Raw genomic sequence first — 21,708 nt, 5'->3', positions numbered from 1 at the left:
GAATACTACTTAACCATACAAAGCACTGATGTTCTGATACCTGCTACAACATGAATGATCCTGAAAACGTCAGGCTAAATGAAATAAGCCAGAGACAACAGGGCAAATATTTATGATTCCATTTATATGAGGTACCTAGGGTAATCAAATCCATGGAGACAGAAAGTAGAATAGTGATGACCGGAGGGGAGAGCAGGGAATTATTCCCTAATGGTTACAAAGTTTCTGTTTAGAGTAATGAAAAAGTTTTGAACACAGACAGTGGTGATTTTTGCACAACAGTGTGAACGAAATTAATGCCACCTACCTGCATGCTTAAAAATGGTAAAATGGCAAATTTTATGTTATACATATCTTACCATAATAAAAAAAATAGAAGAAATATTAGTAGACTTTAATCTCCATAACATAAATGAATCAGAGAACTGTAGAGTAGCAGAAGTGTGGACTGCCCATTTTATATATGCTCTATATAACCTTTATATAACTTCTATATACCTAAGACTAAAACAATCCTTCATATTAGTAGTAAAGAATATATATTAAGACTGTTTCGGGGGCTTCCCTGGTGGCACAGTGGTTAAGAATCCACCTACCAGTGCAGAGGACGCGGGTTTGATCCCTGGTCTGGGAAGATCCCACATGCCGTGGAGCAACTAAGCCCATGTGCCACAACTACTGAGCCTGCACTCTAGAGCCCACGAGCCACAACTACTGAAGCCTGTGTGGCTAGAGCCTACGCTCCGCAACAAGAAGCCACCGCAATGAGAAGACTGCACACCACAATGAAGAGTAGCCCCTGCTCGCCGCAACTAGAGAAAGCCCGCGCGCAGCAACGAAGACCCAACGCAGTCAAAAATAAACAAATAAATTTATAAAAATTAATAAAACTAAAAAACAAAAAAGACTGCTTCGGGACTTCCCTGGTGGTCCAGTGGCTGGGAGTCCGCCTTCCAATGCAGGGGGCGTGGGTTCGATCCCTGGTTGGGGAACTGGGATCCCACATGCTGCAACTACTGGGCCTGCGCACCCTGGAGCCCTCATGCCACAACTAGAGAGACGCCCGCTTGCCGCAGCAAAAGAACCCCACAGGCCACAAAGAAGATCCCGCGTGCCGCAACTAGGACCTGACGCAACCAAATAAATAAACAAATAAATAAATAATGTAGATTTGTTTAAAAAAAAAGACTGTTTCGAGCACTTACTTTTTACAAGCATAAATGAAAGGAAGTGTCCAGAACACTGATATAAAGCATTATTTATATGTTTTCTCTTTAAGTTGCCTTAAAGTTTTCACTTATTTATGTGTTACCTTTAAAAAGAACACTGATCAGAACAACTTTTTTTTTAACAAGAATCTCCACCCCTTCCCTTGCAGAGGTATTTTTCACTGTTAAGAAAAGTTTATTTTACAGACCTAACCCAAGTTTATTTTATGTCGTTCCTTTAAAATATATATATTTAGTCATTATTTCTAAGGTTTTTAGAAGAATTTATCAGAGATACTGAAAATTCCTATAGGCATTAAGTATTACTACCTGTTTAAATGGCACTTTTTAAAAAATACATGCTTCTCTAGATTATACTTCCTCTACTGTTTTGTTTTGTCTTTTTACCTCAGATAATTTTATATCTGAATTCAGCTTTGTAACCTCTTCATTAGGACTTGGATTACTTCTTGCTGGCGGTATAAATTTTGGCTTTTTGAAGGGATTCCCTTGCAACTGACTTGGTGCTGCCGATCGTCTCATATTCAGCAGTATTAACCTGAAAAATACCCAAAACAAAAATGATCTAGTCATAAGTCAGATTAGAATCACCTCCAAGTATATATCATCACTACAATCATGACATCTTAAAAAATATAAGAGAATAGACCTGTAAAAAGCCTTAGGAAACAAATTCAACAGCTGGTAACATTTTATTTTCCATCATAAAAGGCTTCTGAAAATATTTAAGATTTAAATTACATGGTGTAAACCTGAGCATATATTGTATCAGTTTTGATAAAACTATAGATTAGATAATGATTCTATAGCCTTAAACTCAATTTACATAGTAGTTTCAAAAGAAACATAATTATTCACGGACATACATCCAACATGTTGCTTTTTTTCTATTCCATTAATCCATAAACTGCATGAGGGTAACAATCATTCTTGTTTTCTTCACCACTCTGTAAGCAGCTTCGACCACAAAGCCAGATACATTATAATCACTAAAGAATATTTTTGAATGAATGAATAAAATCCTGGCAATTAAAAGAACACATTTACAGTTCAATTTCCTTTTAAAACCATGGGATATTTTAAATATATAAATCAAGAGACTAGAACCAGGTTTCCAAACTTCTGCTCAATATTATTTCCACCAGGACAGGACAGGTGAGACAGATAAAAGCCAAGAACATTACATGCACACATCATGCTTCTGCAATGGACGGCAGTAAGCACTCTTATTCAAAGTAATCTCACAAAACACTACACAAGATATGGCATCAACAAGGATGTACATGGCTACCAAAATTATTTGTTTAATCCAGAAATTCCACTTCTGGGAATTTACTCTAAGGAATTACCAAAGATATACTCAAAGAATTATGTATAAGGGTAATCATGCCAATATTACTTATAGTAAGAGAAAAAAAAGGAAATTTGAATATCCATAACAAGGTACTAGACAAATAAGTTACATCACATCCACAAAATGGAACACACTCTCTTCATACACCACTAAAGTGGTGAGTAGTACTGCAGTTTCCCAAGCAAGCCATGTTCTCTTTTCCTCTAGGCCTTTGAACAAACTTTCCCCTATACAGTGTTGGGAATGCCTTTAGCATTTTCCTTTGCCTGATTGATTCCAATTTATCCTTTAGGACTCTTAACTATGAGCCCTCTTCATCTCTGCTCAAAGACTGGATTAGAGACCCTTCCTACATGTGCACTACCCAAGCACTTTTCACACTGTAATGAAACTACCTATTAATTCACCCAAGCTGTAAACTCCTGGATCAGGCATGAAGTCTTACATTCCATTCATCACTATATTGCCAGTACCAACACAAGAAGGCATTCAGTATTTGTTATATAAATAATTCTACAGCCATTAATGGGGAAAAAAATCACATTTTAAAAGAATGTTTAGGGACTTCCCTGGTGGCGCAGTGGCTAAGACTCTGCGGTCCCAATGCAGGGGGCCCAGGTTCGATCAATGGTCAGGGAACCAGATCCCACATCATGCCGCAACTAAGAGTTTGCATGCCACAACTAAGGAGCCCACCTGCCGCAACTAAGACCCAGTGCAACCAAATAAATAAATATTTAAAAAATAATAAAAACTGGTATCAAAAATACTTCCAAGTTAGTAATAAGTCCTTAAATTTAAAAAAATAAAAGAATGTTTAATGATGTGAAATGTTTTTTATATATCAAATAAAAAATGGCTATAGAAAGCAATTTTAGCAAGGCTGCAAGATACCAGGTTAATACCCAAAAGTCAATTGTCTTCCAACATACCAGCAATGAATAAGTGGAATTTGAAATTAAAAACACAATACCATTTACATCAGCACCCCATAAAAATGAAACACTTAAGTGTAATCTAACAAAACATGTATAAGATCTATGTGGGGAAAAACTATAAAACTCTGCTGAGCGAAATCAAAGAACTAAATAAATGGAGAGATTCCATGTTCATGGATAGAAAGACTAAATATTGTTAAGATGTCAGTTCTTCTCAACTTTATAGATTAATACCATCCCAACTAAAATCCCAGCAATTTATTTTGTGGATATCAAAACACTGATTCTAAAGTTTATATGGAGAGGCAAATGACCCAGAATAGCCAACACAATATGGAAAGAAGAGAACAAAGAGAACTGATAATACCTGACTTTAAGACTTAACATATAGCTACAGTAATCAAGACAGTGTGGTATTGGTGAAATAGACAAATGAATCAACAGAATAGAATAGAGAGCCACAAATAGATCCACATAAAGACAGTCTTTGACAAAGGAGCAAAGGCAATACAATGGAGCAAAGATAGTGTCTTCCACAAATGGTGCTAAGACAACTGGACATTCACATCAAAGAAAATGAATCTAGAAACAGACTTTACACCCTTCACAAAAATTAACTTAAAATGAATCAGAGGCTTACATGTAAAACGCAAAGCTATAGAACTCCTAGAAGATAATATAGAAGAAAAGCCAGATGACCTTGGGTATGGTGATGACTTTTTAACTACAACACCAAAGGCACAATCCATGAAAGACGATAATTGATAATCTGGACCTGATTAAAATTAAAAACTTCTGCTCTGAAAAAAGGCAATGTCAAGGGAATGAAAAGACAAGCCACAGACTGGGAAAAAATATTTGCAAAAGGTGCATCTGATAAAGGACTATTATCCAAAACGTACAAAGAAATCTTAAAACTCAACAATAAGAAAACAGAGTTAAAAAGTGGGCCAAAGACCTTAAAAGACATATCACAAAAGATATACAGATAACAAATAAGTACATGGAAAGATGCTCCACATCATATGTCATCAAGAATGAAGAAAATCCAGAACACTGACAACACCAAATGCTGGTGAGGATGTGGAGCAGTAGGAATTTTTGTTCATTGCTGGTGGGAATGCAAAATGGTGCAGCCACTCTGGAAAACATTTTAGCACATTTTAGCACTTTCTTGCAAAACTGAACATACTTTTAACATAAGATAACTCCTTTCAACAAAGAGTTGAAAATTTATGTCCACACAAAAACTTGCATACAAATAGTTATAGCAACTATAATTACAATTACGAATAGTAATTGCCAAACTTGAAAGCAACCAAGCATTCAGTAGGTGAATGGATAAATAAACTGTGGTGTATCCAGACCATGAAATGTTATTCCACACTTTAAAAAAAAAAAGCTGTCAAGCCATGAAAAGACATGGAGGAACCAAAAATGTATATTACTAAATGAAAGAAACAATCTGAAAAGGCTACATACTGTATGATTCCAACAATGTGACATCCTGAAAAACTATGGAGGCAAAACTATGGAGACATTAAAAAGATCAGTGGTTGCCAAGGGTTAGGGGAGGGGCAGGGATGCAAAGGCAGAGCAGAGAATTTTTTAAGGCAATGAAAATATTCTGTATAATGCCCTAATGATGGATACATGTCATTATATATTTGTCCAAATCCACAGAATGTAGAATGCCAAGAATGAATACTATTGTAAACTATGGACTTTGGGTGCTTATGTGTGTCAACTGTAAAAAATGTACCATTCTGGTGAGGGATGCTGATAATGAGGGAAGGCAGGGATATATGGGAAATCTCCACCTTCCCCTCAACTTTGCTGTAAACCTAAAAGTGCTCTAAAAATAATAAGTTTTAATTTCACAAATGGCTACCAAACATGTTCAGCATCATTCCAATTTTATAAAAAAAAAAAAATAGTATGTGTGTTTGTACTTTTTAAAAGACTAGAAAGCAAAGGGGCATGAGTAACTTTTCGGGGTGACTGAGATAACCTGCATCAGATTGTAGTATGATTACAAGTTTGTCAAAACTCATCTAAGTATACGCATTGAATTATAAACTGTAAATTACACATCTATAAAGATTTTTAAAAGACTAGAAAAACACATGCCACAACATTAACACTGACTATGTCTAGATGTTAGAATTACCAGTAATTTTTTATTTTCTTCTGAGTTCTTTCCTACATATTTCCAATTTTCTACAAAAAAAAAAAAAAAAAAGAACTGCAGCCAATTAAGCTGTGACACGCCATCACTGATGGTTAGACATTTCCCAATTACAGCAACTTAAAAATGATGACATACATGAGTATTCGATAAATAACCAGGCTTTATATAGTTTGAGGGATTAGTAGTGGTATAAGAATTAATAAACAGAAACCTCAATTAAAATACAGACCAGAGGGCTTCCCTGGTGGCGCAGTGGTTAAGAATCTGCCTGCCAATGCAGGGTACACAGGTTCAAGCCCCGGTCCGGGAAGATCCCACATGCTGCAGAGCAAATAAGCCCATGCACCACAACTACTGAGCCTGTGCTCTAGAGCCCGTGAGCCACAACTACTGAGTCTGCGTGCCACAACTACTGAAGCCCGCGTGCCTAGCAACACACGCAGCAACAAAGACCCAAAACAGCCAAAAATAAAAATATATTAATTACTTAATTAAAATTTTAAAAAAACATGATGTCCACATCATGAAATTTAATAGGTTCCATTCTCTACATTTAGTCAGACCCGCCTGCAGACTGACACCTTTTTAAGAGGAACACTAGAAAAATACAGTAACTAGAAACTTTGGGCAAGCTATTTAAATGCTCTGTATATCAACTTCCTCATTTATAAAATAAAGAGAACAGACTAGCTGCTAAAACTTCTTTCAACACTCAATCCTAAGAATCACTACCTTAAACCCTTAAACTTTTCTACACCTAATACACAATGTCTAATTTTTCAACCCTTTATTTAACCTGTAAACTAAAGAAAATAATAATGAATTTGAGTATGCAGGCATGTGAGAAGCAGCACAGGGCAGTGGTTAAGAAAACACTCTGGAGTCAGCCTGCCTTGGCTTGATTTCTAGCTCTGCCATTTATATGTGACCTTAGGCATCCATCAAGCCATTTAACTTGTTGATGCATTTCAAAGTAAACTGCAGACATCAGTATATTTCCCCCTAAATGCTTCTGGATCCTTATTACTTCTTAAATTAGTGCTATTTGAGCCCTCTTCCCAGGCCCTAAAAATAACGCCCATTTGGCAGCCCTACTGTGATGCTCCAACATCTGTTACACTCTTAACACCTACTGCTTCTGTTCTCCCAAGTAAAATGGCAAATCCAGGCTGATGATACATCACAAGGCCTACAGTACTTGGCAATTTAATACACTGTACTGTGTAATAATTAAGAATACAGTTTTGGAGGCAAATGCCTGAATATAAATCTGGACTGACACTTCCAAGCATGTGATCTTGCACAGTTTACATAACCTCTTTGTGTCTCCCTTTCCTCATCTGTGACAGGCGGTACAACAATAATTACTCATAAGATTGTTGGGAGGATTAAATGAAATACTTAAAGTACAAAGTCTGACACACAGTACGCACTCAATGTTACCTGTAATATTACTATCTATGATAATCATTATTAGATGTTTAATACATAAGGTCCTATAAGAGCAGAGATAACAAAGTTTCCGCGAGGGGGGTAGCAAAGGATGAAGTTCGACAAAGGGGATTATGACCAGAATCTGTGGATTCGGTTTGGCTTTGAAGGGGGGATGGGGTGCAACCATCAAACCTCTAGGATGAAAAAAAAAAACCTCTAGGACGCAAGAATGCAAATAAAACAGTCAAGAACCAGCAACGCACCTCCCCTGCTGTTTCTGCTTTTCGCCTTCTAACTACATTAGGTAGTAGTTATTTCACTTCGTGGCTTAAATCGCTCCTTTGATTTTGTGGCCCCGCTAAACCGGCCTACAAAAATCTTCCGTTACTTACTATTAATTAATACCGTGCAGGAGAGTGGAGATTAGTCCTGGGGAAAGAAACCCAAGCGCCACAGAAGCCGAGCGGGCTGACCGCAGTGCGGGCGCGGAAGCACCACCATCCGGAGTCGCCTCTCGCGTCGGCCTCCCCACCACAAACACACCCCCACGGCGCGCCCTCCGCCACCAGCCACCCCACGGCCAGCAGCGAAGGCGCCCCTCACACTTGAGACCCCTCCGCGCTCCCAGACCCGCAGGAGGCGGCCACAGGCGCTCCGCCGCCTTCCTTCCCTCCTCCGTCGGAGGCCTACTCCGGCGCCTCTCCCCTCTTTGTCCCACACAAGCCTACAGGCTGTCGCAGCCTCACAAGCCTCCCCCTCCAGGGACGCACCAGAGAGGATCCGAAGGACGCTACGCCACCAGCCAGGAGGAACCGGAGGAGACAGCGCTCCCTCAACGACAGAGCGGCTCAAGGTTCCCGCCTCGGCGCTGCCAATTGCGGACGAGCCCATCGCGCGTGCGCACTACCTTACTTCCGCAGAGCCCAGTCCAGCTCGACTCTGATTGGACGACCTTATCGCATCACTGCGCAAGTGTTTTTGCCTTTCTCCTTGACCTCTGCCAAGTTTGATTCGGGATTATGGTTCAATTAGAAAAGTATTTATTTGCTGCCTACGGTCAGACATGATGTTCATGCTGAGGCTACAGACCACATCCTAGGACAGATGAGGCATATTTCTTAAATCTGAGAACATCTACATGGATATGTTCGTGCAGTTTGATGGTCTGTCTGCATTGTAAAAATATACAAATATAATGGATTTTTACCATATAGCTCCTAAATTATGCCGCATTTTAGGAATGAGGGAATTTCAACGACTTTGTTAATATGTTCCTTTTAGGTACCCAGCTGAAACTAGTTAGAAATACATAGGTGGTGGGCCCTTTAATGTAAAAGTATCCCCAAACCAGGTCACCGTCTGTTAATATGTAGAAAAATATTCCGGTTTGAACAAAACACTTTAAAACATGTGAATACAATAATTTTCATTATTTAGCATGATTTTCAAAAGAAATTAACTCTAAAAATACGTGAAGAATTACAGTATTAAATCTTACCAAATTGTAGTAGAGTAGCTATCTTTTTTATATAATAAATTGTTACAATTTTTTGGACTTTATTTTGGTAAACTCAGGAAGTGGTAGCTGAAGCAGAGTGAGTTCAGGGAGTAGTAGATGAGGTCAAAGAGATAACAAGGAGGGGGAAAATCATGTAGAAACTTGAGGACCATTATAAGAACTCTGGCTTTTATTCTGAAATGGGAGGGTTTTGAGCTGAGTTAGAAGACTATTTACATAATTGAGACAAGAAACAATGGTGGCTTAGCCCCGGTGGCTGCTGCAGAGAGGGTAACATTTGGAGTCAAGATATGTTTTGAAGGTAGAAGCCAGATCAGAGGTAGAGTGTGAGAGAAAAAGAGTAGATAAGAATTACTAAGGTTTTTGGCCTGAGAAACTAGAAACATGGAGTTTCCATTTATTGAGAAAAAGAAAATATCAGAGGAGTAGTTACCATGGAGGGAATGGGTTCCTCATCCCCTTTGTGATGTGGGCCCTTTGGTGTGAGGTGGTTCCTGCTGGGTGCTTACTAGGCAATGGTGGAGATGTCAAGATGCAAATCTGGGGCATCACAGGAGAAGTCTAGGTTGGAAATTTAGAGGAATCAGCATGTATAGGTGCTATTTAAAGCCGTGACCCCAAGAACAAAAAATTTAAAAAACAGACAAAATAAAGCCATGACTCTGAATGAGGACAAGATAGCGAATATAGTTAAAAAAAAAAAAAAAAAAAAAAATCTTCATCCGGGGGAATTCCCTAGCGGTCCAGTGGTTGGGACTCAGCGCGTTCACTGCCGTGTCCTGGGTTCAAACCCTGTTCGGGGAACTAAGATACCTCAAGCCGTGAGGCGCAGCCAAAAATAAATAAAAATAAATAAAAAATCTTCATCCAGGTAATTCTATGGATACAGATATCTTTGGAAAAAAAACATTTTGGTAAACTTTAGTTCCTTTCCTTCTTTAATCATTAATTAAATACTAAAGTGTTATCACAATTAAATACTTTTTATAAGGACATTATACTGTGTCCTCAGGTTCAGTTAACTTTAGAACTACTGAAAGTAAAAGTTTCTGTAACTTTAAATTTTGAATTAACCTTTGTTAATTGGGTTTTGATAATGTTGGCTAATTGATTAACCCACACCAACATCAGAGCTGAATGTTTCTCCTAGGGGGAATGGAGAGGAGAAAAAGAATTTGAATTCCTCCTTTTCGTGAGATTACCCTTCTTTTTTCAGTTGTGTTTATTCCACTTATTTCTTAGCCACTACATTTCATCAATTTTGGACTGCTACTTTTTACTTCAACTGTTCAATAAATATCTGTAATAACATCTCTTATGATTCATACTCTACACACATTCTGAATCCTATTTTTTTAATTTATTTTTTACTGAAGTATAGTTGAATTACAACTATGTGTTAGTTACTGCTGTACAGCAAAGTGACTCAGTTATATTTTTTAAAATAATTTTTCATATTATTTTCCATTATGGTTTATCACCTGAATCCTATTTTATACTTAAGAATATATGAGAAAAGAGGTCCACTGGTAATTTAATTTGTTCATATCACACAGCAAGTTAATGAATAGGAAAGTCAGGACTAGTGCCTAGCCTTTTTCATTCCTAATTTTTATGCTTTTTCATCAAAATGAGTTTTGGAGATAGTTATTGAACAGCTTTTTAAAATTTCACATGTTTATGGAGCAGCTTTGGATATTTGTTTTACATGACTTTGGCTTACAAGTGAATTCTTTCTGATTCCTTATTTAACTTAAAGGAAACAATGATTCCAGAGGACCCTAAATTGTTCTAGCAGAGCCAGGTGAAATGTTTAGTCAGAGTAAGTAGCAATTGTACTGTTCCAGGTTTACCAGAACATTGAAAAGCTTCATCCCTAAACAACTTAAAGCAGCTGCAGACTTAAGGGGGTCCATTAGGCCTGCTTTAGTTCAAACCTTTACCAAAATACTCCCAAAGCCTCTCTTTAGCAAAGAGAACTTCACTGAGGAATAATATACAGTTTGTCAACACAAATCATTTTTTAAGATTTATTAACTTGAAGGACTTCCCTGGTGGTCCAGTGCCTAAGACTCCATGCTCTCAATGCAGGTGGCCTGGGTTCAATCCCTGGTCAGGGAACTAGATCCCACATGCTGCAACTAAAAGTTCACATGCCACAACTAAGAATTTGCATGCCACAACTGAAGATCCTGTGTGCCACAACTAAGACCCAGCACAGCCAAAAGAATAAATAAATAAATATTAAAAAAAGATTTACTAACTTGAAAAATGTTTAAGAATTTTCTTTGGCTATTTTAGTCTTCTCCTTTGTTTTAAAATGAAAACCTTGCAATTCAGCATTATATTTTTCCAAATTAATACCTCCAAACATTATTCCATTTAAAACCCTTAGGGAGGGCTTCCCTGGTGGCGCAGTGGTTGAGAGTCCGCCTGCCAATGCAGGGGACACGGGTTCGTGCCCCGGTTCAGGAAGATCCCACATACCGCGGAGCAGCTGGGCCCGTGAGCCATGGCCGCTGAGCCTGCACGTCCGGAGCCTGTGCCCCGCAACGGGAGAGGCCCCAACAGTGAGAGGCCCGCGTATCGCCAAAAAAAAAAAAAAAACCCTTAGGGAATTCCCTGGTGGTCCAGTGTTTAGGACTTGGTGCTTTCACTGCCGTGGCATGGGGTTCAATCTCTCTGGTCAGGGAACTAAGATCCCGCTGTGGCTTGGACAAAATCAAAACAAAACAAAACAAAAACCCAAGAATACATAATATGATAAACATACTAACCAGAATAGGGTCATTAAAAAACTACACTTCAGGGCTTCCCTGGTGGCGCAGTGGTTGAGAATCTGCCTGCCAATGCAGGGGACACGGGTTCGAGCCCTGGTCTGGGAAGATCCCACATGCCGCGGAGCAACTAGGCCCGTGAGCCACAACCACTGAGCCTGCGCGTCTGGAGCCTGTGCTCCCCAACAAGAGAGGCCGCGACAGTGAGAGGCCTACGCACTGCGATGAAGAGTGGCCCCCGCTCGCCGTGACTAGAGAAAGCCCTCACACAGAAAGTAAGACCCAACACAGCCAAAAATTAATTAAGAAAACAAAAAACAAACAAAAAAAAACTACACTCCGAGGATACTTAGGCAGCATGAAACAATGCAGCATATTTAAGAACATCTTAGATATGAAAGAAGCAGATATAAGAACCTAGAACACAACAATCAGAAATGGAATTTCCAAAGCAGTCGGTAATCACAAAAAGTACAACTGGATTCTGCAGTTACAATCTAGGACAATAAACCCAAAGGCAATCTTTATATGTAAACTATTGGAAAGAGGAGGGCTTTGGCGCACATAGCTTTTAGCAATCTCTTCTTTGTTCCCCACAAATTGAACATATACTTTCTTACTTCTCAATCATGCTACAAATAGCATTATGAATTCTGCGTACCTTCCCACAAATTCACACTCCAATATAATTGCCATGACAAAAGTTATAAAATCTTTCAAATTGCCAAATCTAGGCCATCTTTTCATCTTCACCTTTTGTGATCATTTGGAGCATGTGGCACATACTTACCACCCCTAAACCTCAGGTCTCTTCAGCTGTTTCAGTTCTGCTTTACTGACATGCTAACTTATTCCTCAACCTGTTCAAGCACCTGCCCGTCTCTTTTCCCACTAGAAAGTACTTTCAAACCAGTAACTGCTTCGTATAATTTTATGCCATCATGGCCTAATATAATTCTAGAGGTATTAGAGTGTCTTAGAAATATCTTTTCTATGTGATCCTTCCATTTCCATTACCACTATCTTAGCTGAGGACATTACTTTTCATCTAGGTCACTGGATCCAAACCTGGCTGATGAATCTCCTGAGAAGTTTTTAAAAATAGATTTGTAGCCCCTGGAACTTGGATTTTTTTAAACTTTTTATTCTATATTGGAGTATAGCTGATTAACAATGTTGTGTTAGTTTCAGGTGTACAGCAAAGTGATTCAGTTATACATATACATGTATCTATTCTTTTTCAAAATCTTTTCCCATTTAGGTTGTTATGTAATATTGAGCAGAGTTCCCTGTGTTATACAGTGAGCCTTGTTGGTTATCCATTTTAAATATAGCAGTGTGTACATATCAATCCCAAACTCCCTAACTATTCCTCCCACCCCCACCCCCACCCCCATAAGTTCATTCTCTATGTCTCTTTCTGTTTTGTAAATAAGTTCATTTGTATCATTTCTTTTTTGCATATAAGCAATATCATATGATACTGCTCTCTGACTTACTTCACTCAGTATCACAATCTCTAGGGTCCATCCATGTTGCTGAAAATGGCGTTATTTCATTCTTTTTAATGGCTGAGTAATATTCCACTGTATATATGTACCACATCTTCTTTATCCATTCCTCTGTCTGGAACCTGAATTTTTAATGACCTCCCCAGATGATTCCTAAATTTGAAATCCATTGATATACAAACTTTGGGGGGCATCAAACTTTAGCACAATCACTTGCAGGACTTGTCAAAGCACACATTGCTAGGCCCCACCTCCAGTTTCTTACGTCTGGGGTGGTGCTTAAGAATATGAACATCTAATAGATTCCCAGCTGATGCTGGGCTGCTGGGCTGAGAACCATTCTTTGAGGATCACTGATTTATCGACAGATCTTTGCTGTAATTGATTAACTGCTCTTCCTGACTCAGTCTCTTCCCTCTCTAATCCGTCCTCCCTGCTGCACCAGAGGAAGTGTCTTTCTAAAGCAGATGATTACGAATTAATTGATGGAAAACGCCTTTTATAGTGACTGGCTAATAGTAGATCCTCATAAAAATGTACCAAATTTTAAAATGTCGGGCTTCCCTGGTGGCGCAGTGGTTGAGAGTCCGCCTGCCGACGCAGGGAACACGGGTTCGTGCCCCGGTCCGGGAAGATCCCACATGCCGCGGAGCAGCTGAGCCCGTGAACCATGGCCGCTGAGTCTGCGCGTCTGGAGCCTGTGCTCCGAAACGGGAGAGGCCACAGCAGTGAGAGGCCCGCGTACTTCAAAAAAAAAAAAAAAAAGTCATTCAAATTAACAACAACCAAACTTTAGTTACTCCCTATGGCTTATATAGCAAATAATAAGACCTTTAATAATTTTCATAATTTAGGCCTTATCTCCAAGTACACCTTTCCTCCATTTCCTCTACTTGCACCCCTGCATTCTACACTGGCCAAAGTAGACTACTCACTGTTCTCTGCATTTTCATACCGTCTACAATGCAGAGTATTTTAAAGTATAAATACTATATTTTAAAAATACTACCACATGCCCCAAAGTATCCTGGAAATTCTTAGAAAGTAGACTATTTTCACTTACAATCTATGTCTATAAGACCATTATAAAATAGTGCCCCCAAACTAAAAACCTCCCTAAAAAAAACACATCTAACTTGTCTGGTAGAGCTATAAATTAGTATAATTCTACTAACTTACATGTTATTTCTCAAGCAGGCATTAATTCCAATGACTTCAGAAATAATTTATCATGTACGTCATATATGGTATACTTTTTTCCAGGCAAACGTTTGAACGAATATTGCTCTACATATTTTTTAAAAAATCAAATATAGACTTTAATCTCCAAAATTCAGTGAGGTAGGCATAGCAGAGATTTGGCTCCAAAGCACTTCTCTACAGTATCACGTCCTATCACAAACTTACTCGGTAAATTTTACCATCTCAAATGAAAGTAAGTTTTTATAGTAATCAAGTTCCAATTTCTAAAACTGATCTTATCTTCGGGCTGGAACCCTCTGGCCACATTTTGCCCTGCACATTTGCTTGCTCATATCATGTTTTAAATTATTTAATTTCAATTGCCATACTTGAAAACTGATTACACATCAACAATCCAGATTTTTTGCTTCTTTTTAAGAGTCAAAAGCACATCCATTAGGATGGATATTATTAAAATAAACAAAAAGAAAATAAGTGTTGCTGAGGATGCGGAGAAATTAGAATTCTTACTGGTAGAAATGCAAAATGGTGCAAGCACTATGGAAAACAGTATGGCGATTCCTAAAAAACAGGAACTACCATATGATCCAGCATTCCTGTTTCTGTGTATGTTCCCAAAAGAATTCAAAGTAGGGTCTTGAGCAGATATTTGTATATCCATGCTCATAACAGCACTATTCATAATAGCCAAAAAGTAGAAGCAACTCAAATGTCTATTGACAGATGAACAAACAAAATGTGGTATATACATACAATGGAATATTATTCAGCCTTATAAGGAAGGAAATTTTGACATGTTACAGAATAGATGACTCTTGAGGACATCATGCTAAATTAAATAAGCCAGTGACAAAAAGGCAAATGCCACTTAAATAAGTTATGTAGTCAAATTCAGAGACAGAAAGTAGAATGGTGGGTGCCAGTGACTGGAGGAAGAGGGGATGGGGAAGTTGTTGCTTAATAGGTATAGTTTCAGATGTGCAAGATGAAAAGGTTCTGGAGGTTGGTTGCACAACAATGTTAATATACTTAACACTACTGAACTGTAGACTAAAAAACGGTTAAGATGGTAAATCTTGTTTTTTTAACCACAAATAAATTTTTTTAATTTTAAAACTTAAAACATTAAAAACAAATTTTTTTAGAAGATGCATCAGCATTGTATCTGTCAGTTTTCCAACGTATCAATCAGCTGAAGCAGAGTAGTTTAACACTGTAAGCCCTCTCCAGGGCCACCAGCTCCAACTCTCCAAGTTTTCTCCCTCATACCAAGGCCAAAGTGTCAACGGCCAACTCTTCCACAGTTTTCACTGCCTATTCTTCACCTGGTTCTCTTCTCTCATTTGTTACTTTCAAGACCATTGCTAGTACTTGAGTTTGCATCCTCTTCTCTGGCTCATGAATTTACAGAATGTTTATAAGATCTTGCTCATTACTTCCCAACCTGTCCTTTGAATTTAAAAATACAAATCACATGCATATTTTTTTCCATCCTAGCCTTTATACAAAAACCATTTCAAAGATGTTATTTATGGTCTAACAATATAATTGTAATGTCAAGTCTTTTCTTTTTTTCCTTTGGTTATTTTAAATATACACTTACTTTAAAAACTCCACAATAAAATCAGTTTGAAAGGTACTAGTTGGATTAGCCAAGAACTCCAAGTTGTTCAGTATTCATACGCTCACCTACTTTAAAAAAAAACTTGTTTACATGATTGTTTTCTCTATTAGATATGAGCTTCTTGAGGGCAGAAATTGCATCTTATTCATCCTTATATTCCCAAGGCTGTACTACGGTATATGGAACACGATACTTAGAAGACTTACTCTCGTTCCTACATTCTCTGTCTCTGTTTTTGCAATTTCTTTGCACTAAGCAATAAAACTAAACTGGAACTGGTACTGCTTCACACACCCTGATTACTACCATTGCTCTTAAATGAAGCATAGCAATATTTCAGAGCATTTTTTTCTTTGGGACTTCCCTGGTGGCGCAGGGGTTAAGAGTCCGTCTGCCAATGCAGGGGACACGGGTTCAATCCCTGGTCCGGGAAGATCCCACATGCCGCGGAGCAACTAAGCCCGTGCGCCACAACTACTGAGCCTGTGCTCTAGAGCCCGCGTGCCGCAACTACTGTAGCCCGTGTGCCTAGAGCCCATACTCCGCAACGAGAAGCCACCACAATGAGAAGCCCATGCACCGCAACGAAGACTAGCCCCCACTCAATGCAACTAGAGAAAGCCCGTGCACAGCAAGGAAGACCCAACACAGCCAAAAATTAAATAAATAAAAGCAATCATTTAAAAGAAAACAAATACAGATCATTCTATCAACTCCTTGTGTTATAGATTAAATGTTTTATTTGCAAAGGTATTCTGAGTTTTACATTAATTTCTAAACACCACTTGAAACTTTTCCTGAAATCTCTTAACGTAAAAAAAATTTTGCAAATAATACATATACCTATTCTACCAAAGTACTCATAAAACTGATGTTTATTTTTGAAGGTACGTGGTCTTACATACACATCCCCCAGTACCTATCTGGCTCACTTCTGAAATGACTAAAACAGACTGGTAGGTCTTTGGAACTCCACTTCCATGGAATAAATTAATAGGATCTCTAATACCATTCAACCTAAAAAGTAGCTTCTTAGCTCTCCATGACGCAAAGGAGAAGTAAAGAATTAGGAGCCAGCCAACCTGGTTTTAAATCCTGTTTCTATCGCTTTCGAGTAAAGTTCCTCAACTTTCTCCATCTGTGAAGTTAGGATAATACCTCCTTTGCTGGACTGAGTGATATATGCCTGGTATTAATTTGCTTCTACATTAATAATTTATTACTTTGGCTGGCCTGAATTACTGGGTACTAACCTAACAAACAAGCAGCAACGGCTCTCTGATATTTCTGAGTTTATATTCAACCTAAAGCTTAAAAAAGAAAATCAAGAAACATATCTATATATGGCCATATACTCTTATTAAGAAACATAATTATTTAAACAATTATTTTTACATATATTGTGTCAGACATTAAGGACAAACTTCAAATTCTATCTAGTGTGAAAAATGCATATTTAGAGAAAATGAGCTTATTAGTTTCAGGATTAAAAGGGGTTTAGGTTACCTTGGGTTTTTGAGGCCATTAGTTATGAAAAAATTTCCGTTACCTTTCACTTAAATAACAGAATCTTTAGAACTGAGTTTTTCTTCAAGGTTTTCCTAGCAAACAAACTTTCCATTCACTCACAAATAGCTCGACAAAACAGCATTATAAAGGGATGGAATGAGACTCATATACTCCTTTGTTGTTTTAGAGAAGTCTATATTTTCTTTGTTTGTTTGTTTGTTTTTTGCAGTACGCGGGCCTCTCACTGTGTGGCCTCTCCCGTTGTGGAGCACAGGCTCCAGATGCGCAGGCTCAGCGGCCATGGCTCATGGGCCCAGCCGCTCTGCGGCATCTGGGATCTTCCCGGACCGGGGCACGAACCCGTGTCCCCTGCATTGGCAGGCGGACTCTCAACCACTGCGCCACCAGGGAAGCCCAGAGAACTCTATATTTTATGCCAGATTATACAGGCTCAGTGTGATATCTCTTGAGGAAAATATGACTATTTTCTCAAAGTATAAACTTCATTTCTGTATATAAAGTATAGATTTTATTAGATGTTTCTGATTTCCAAAATAACAGTATTAGGATATGCCTCATTTTAGGCTTTAAAAAACTGCATAATAAAATAGTGTAAGTAGGTATAAAGCTAAAACACAAAGCACGTATGTATTTCTTTCTAGCGTAAAGGAGAAGAGTGTCATGTTTCTTTCTGAACAGCTAAAAGGTTCCCAAAATTGCACTAGGTCACCCTAGTAAATTAACATGAGTGCCACATGACATTTTAAATTTTTGAGAACACATCTGTTGGACACAACACAAAATGCTAGCTCGAGGTAGTTTACATTTTCAGTGTTAGATAACATTATATTCCTTCCCATGGCAGTGCATCTTTACAAAACTGAATTTTCAGCAGTTGAAGTAAGTACTACGCAAAAATCATAGTGGAACAGGAATACTGGCAGTGTTCAAGCTGATTCCAAGGTTTGAGAAGTTGTGCAGCAACCACCATTACTTGTTAAATTCTTATTAAGTTGTTTGCACCTAACTGCTTAATAAATGGAATCATTAGGCATTTCTTTTGGCCTGGTGTATTGTGAAAAAACTATAGAAACAATAAAGGGCAACATGAGCTGAGAAAGTATTGGGGACGTCTGTGGTATATGCAAGAAATACACTAAAACAAAAACATTATTTCACTGTTCATTTTCTACCTAAGAGATTTTCTAAATAGTCATATAAGAAGGGGAAAAAATATATACAAACATACAAAGTTTTGATTTTTATTGAAATCTTGTGTTAGGTATCAAACAAAATTTGCTTTCTTCAGATAAAAATATTCTCTCAGATGTATCCAGATAACTGCTAAGTCTAAATTGGTCCTCCAATGTCTTGTTTTATTTTTACTGTCCTCATGAAATGTTCATATACACTTAGGATGTTCCAAAAAAATGTTTTATCGTGTAAAGGACCGTACATGACGACCTCTACCACTGCCTCCACTAACAAACTTTCCTCTTGAGCCTCCACTGCCGCTATTTGCACTTGCCCAGGAAGGCCCCAGTCCCCCACGACCTCTGGAAGCACGGTCACGAGGACTTGGGCGATAGCCTATAAAAGAAAAGAATATAATTTTTAGTTGCAACATCCTTTCCTTTCCCATGACATAAATACTAATCTATACCACTGAGCTCAAACCAAGACAGGGATTACTGTTTGCTCCTTTAAAACCCAAGTGTAAGTTCTGTGAATGTGTTGAAGACCACTGAGTTGTCCACTTTAAATAGGTAAATTGTCTAAACATAAGAATTACATCTCAAATACAGCTGTTATTTAAAAAATGTCCATTTGGGACTTCCCTGGTAGTCCAATGGTTAAGAATCTGCGCTTTCACTGCAGAGGCACAGGTGTGATCCCTGGTAGGGGAACTAAGATCCCGCATGGTGTGTGGTGCAGCCAAAAAAAAACAAAAAATGTGCATTTGAAACCAAAAGCTACATCTGACCAGAATTTTGGACTTGACATAGGAATGTTTTGGGGGGGGAAAAAAGGTTATATGCTTACATACACAAGACAATACTGTAAACAGAAACAGAATACAGTTGACCCTTGAACAACTCAAGGGTTAATCCAAGTATAATTTATAGTTGGCCCTCATATCCAGAGCTTCCTCTGCAACCTCGATTTCAACCAACCATGGATCCTATTTATTGTTAAAAATATCCACATATAAGTGGACAACCCTTGCAGTTCATACCTTCATTGTTCAAGAGTCAACTTATAAAAAAAAAAAAAAAGTCAACTTATATACTCTATGAAGACATCTCAGTTTACTTTCGTCAAAAAGGTACCTTAAGGATTGATTTCCCTTCTTTACTGAACTATTAAAAAACAGCACATCAATATGGAACTACTCATTATACACACATAGTTCAGAATCTAAAATTCTGAGTATTTATACAGAAGATGTACATTGGACACTCACTCACAGAAATAAAATTAAATTGACTTTAGAATTATATGTCTACATTCTAAAATATTCTCTCCCAGAATGAGAATATATGACATTCAACAATCTGAAAAGGATTCACCTCCCTCTCTCTCAGAAGTATCAAGTAAGAAGAAAGTGTACCTGTAGAACTAAGTGGTCGTAATGGTGGAAGAGGGCCCCTGTTAAAATTGCTCTGGCCTCCACGACTTTCATTGTAAGTTCCTCGAGGAGTATTCTGAGCACTCCAACTGGAACCTCTTGTTCCCTCCCGACGACTGTAGTTTCCTAAACATAGGCAACATGATCAAAATCTACTTTTTCCACAACTTCAATTGGATTAAGGAAGATATGACATGTTTTTCTTAATTTTCAAAAGCAATGGAAGAGAAACTATGAAATTTTGTACACGGAATAAAGGTAGAGTGGCAGCATCATATGTAGTCAGAAGCAGAGGCTCTGGAGCCAGACTGCCAGGGTTCAAATACTGGTTCTGCCACTTATATTTTACGTGTCCTGGTCAGCTAACTGACAAGTTTTCTCTTCTATTAAGTGGGGCTACTAAAAGAACCTATCTCATCAGGTTGATAAGAGTATTACATGCAAAGTGTTTAAAACAGTTCCTAACAAAGTTATGGGTTTATTATTAATGTAAACACCTATGCTCTTTTGCTCCCACCCTCTTAACTCAGAAGCATGAAAACATGTCATCAATCCACTAGTAAAATATAATTTCTATAAGTTTATATTTTAGAACTCAGACTCTAAAATCTTGAAAAATTTAAAACAGATTAAATATAACATTAGGAAGCAAGTAGATAAGAGAATCAATGGTGAACTACACAGAACAATCCTAAGGGAACTGTTGATAAATACGACTGTGAAAATTATGTATGGATATTATTCAGAAAGGATAAACACAATTCTCAACGTAAAAAGGAAAATAATTAGCCAATACTTCTTTTAAAATCATCGCTAAATATGCAATTAATCAAAAATTAAATTAAAAAATTATTTTTCCTATACAATAAAGGACTTTGCAAATAGTACCATTGGCCTAGAGCCAGATTAACTCTAGTAACAGAAAAATACTTTATCTGAATTGCTTCTATTCAATATTCTAATATTAGAATAACTCATTAGAAAACATACATAATTCATTACCTTTTGAAGCAGGTGGTGTAAAAAACCTATTCTGACTGTGAAAAGCACCCCGTCCTCCCCGATTGCCTGAAAATCCACCACGAGAAGAAATCTTCTGAGATACTTTGAGTGGCCGTTTCGGTGGGGGTATTCCATCTTGAGGGACCACTTCTTTACTTTCGGCTGCAACAAAGTCATCCACATGCATAGACGGTGGTCTGCTTGTGTTCTGTTTTCTCTGACGAAAAATATCATGGGGTCGTATACCCTGTCCAAATCCTCCCCTGCCCCTTCCTCTTGGTGGTGGCACAACATGAGCTCGTTTGGCAGGTTCAATGTATTCAGATTTGCCACTATGAAAACAAAAATACTCCATGAAAACTTTCTCCTTTACACATTTCCAGTGAAAATATAAGTCAATCTTTGCAATACTGAAAACTATATATCAATTATTTCTTATCCCAATTTTGTTACTGCAAATATCTCTATGACTTGCCAGGGAAATACAACAAAACTAGCTAAGAATGGTACTCACATTTTATTGATATGACTAACAATTGTTTAAAATAATCCAGTTTGCTCTTTTTCAAACCTTCTGAACTCTCATTAAGTACAACAATATAGTATAAGTGTACCAGGTATGTCCTGGCCAAATTACTATCTTTTAAAAAATTCAAGGGCTTCCCTGGTGGCGCAGTGGTTGAGAGTCCGCCTGCCAGTGCAGGCGACACGGGTTTGTGCCCGGGTCCGGGAGGATCCCACATGCCGCGGAGTGGCTGGGCCCGTGAGCCATGGCCGCTGCACCTGCG

The 21,708-nt window shown here is 38.1% G+C and overlaps 2 protein-coding genes across 5 annotated transcripts in view; both read right to left on the bottom strand.

Moving 5' to 3' along the window:
* Positions 1-8,252, bottom strand: part of LOC307175933 (DNA repair and recombination protein RAD54B) — a 97,946-nt gene extending 89,694 nt beyond the window's left edge. For all 3 annotated transcript variants that reach the window (XM_079901657.1, XM_079901658.1, XM_079901659.1), the window contains exons 1-2: positions 7,917-8,252; positions 1,617-1,767 (exon numbers count right to left, since the gene is read on the bottom strand). In XM_079901657.1, the coding sequence (XP_079757783.1) occupies positions 1,617-1,751 (135 nt within the window). In that variant the 5' untranslated portion in view covers positions 1,752-1,767; positions 7,917-8,252. The remainder of the gene's footprint in view (positions 1-1,616; positions 1,768-7,916) is intronic.
* An 8,260-nt stretch (positions 8,253-16,512) lies between these two features.
* The window catches only part of VIRMA (vir like m6A methyltransferase associated), a 63,506-nt gene continuing 58,310 nt past the window's right edge, over positions 16,513-21,708 (bottom strand). The window contains exons 21-23 of one of the 2 annotated variants that reach the window (XM_079901752.1): positions 20,921-21,252; positions 19,901-20,044; positions 16,513-18,879 (exon numbers count right to left, since the gene is read on the bottom strand). In XM_079901752.1, coding sequence (XP_079757878.1) covers positions 18,725-18,879; positions 19,901-20,044; positions 20,921-21,252 — 631 coding nt within the window. In that variant the 3' untranslated portion in view covers positions 16,513-18,724. The remainder of the gene's footprint in view (positions 18,880-19,900; positions 20,045-20,920; positions 21,253-21,708) is intronic. The other variant, XM_079901753.1, reaches the window with a different exon arrangement.

Source organism: Stenella coeruleoalba (assembly GCF_951394435.1).
Source record: "Stenella coeruleoalba genome assembly, chromosome: 17".
NCBI classification, from domain to species: domain Eukaryota; kingdom Metazoa; phylum Chordata; class Mammalia; order Artiodactyla; family Delphinidae; genus Stenella; species Stenella coeruleoalba.
The sequence above is the reverse complement of the archived record's forward strand: the minus strand, read 5'-3'. Positions and strand labels throughout refer to the sequence as shown.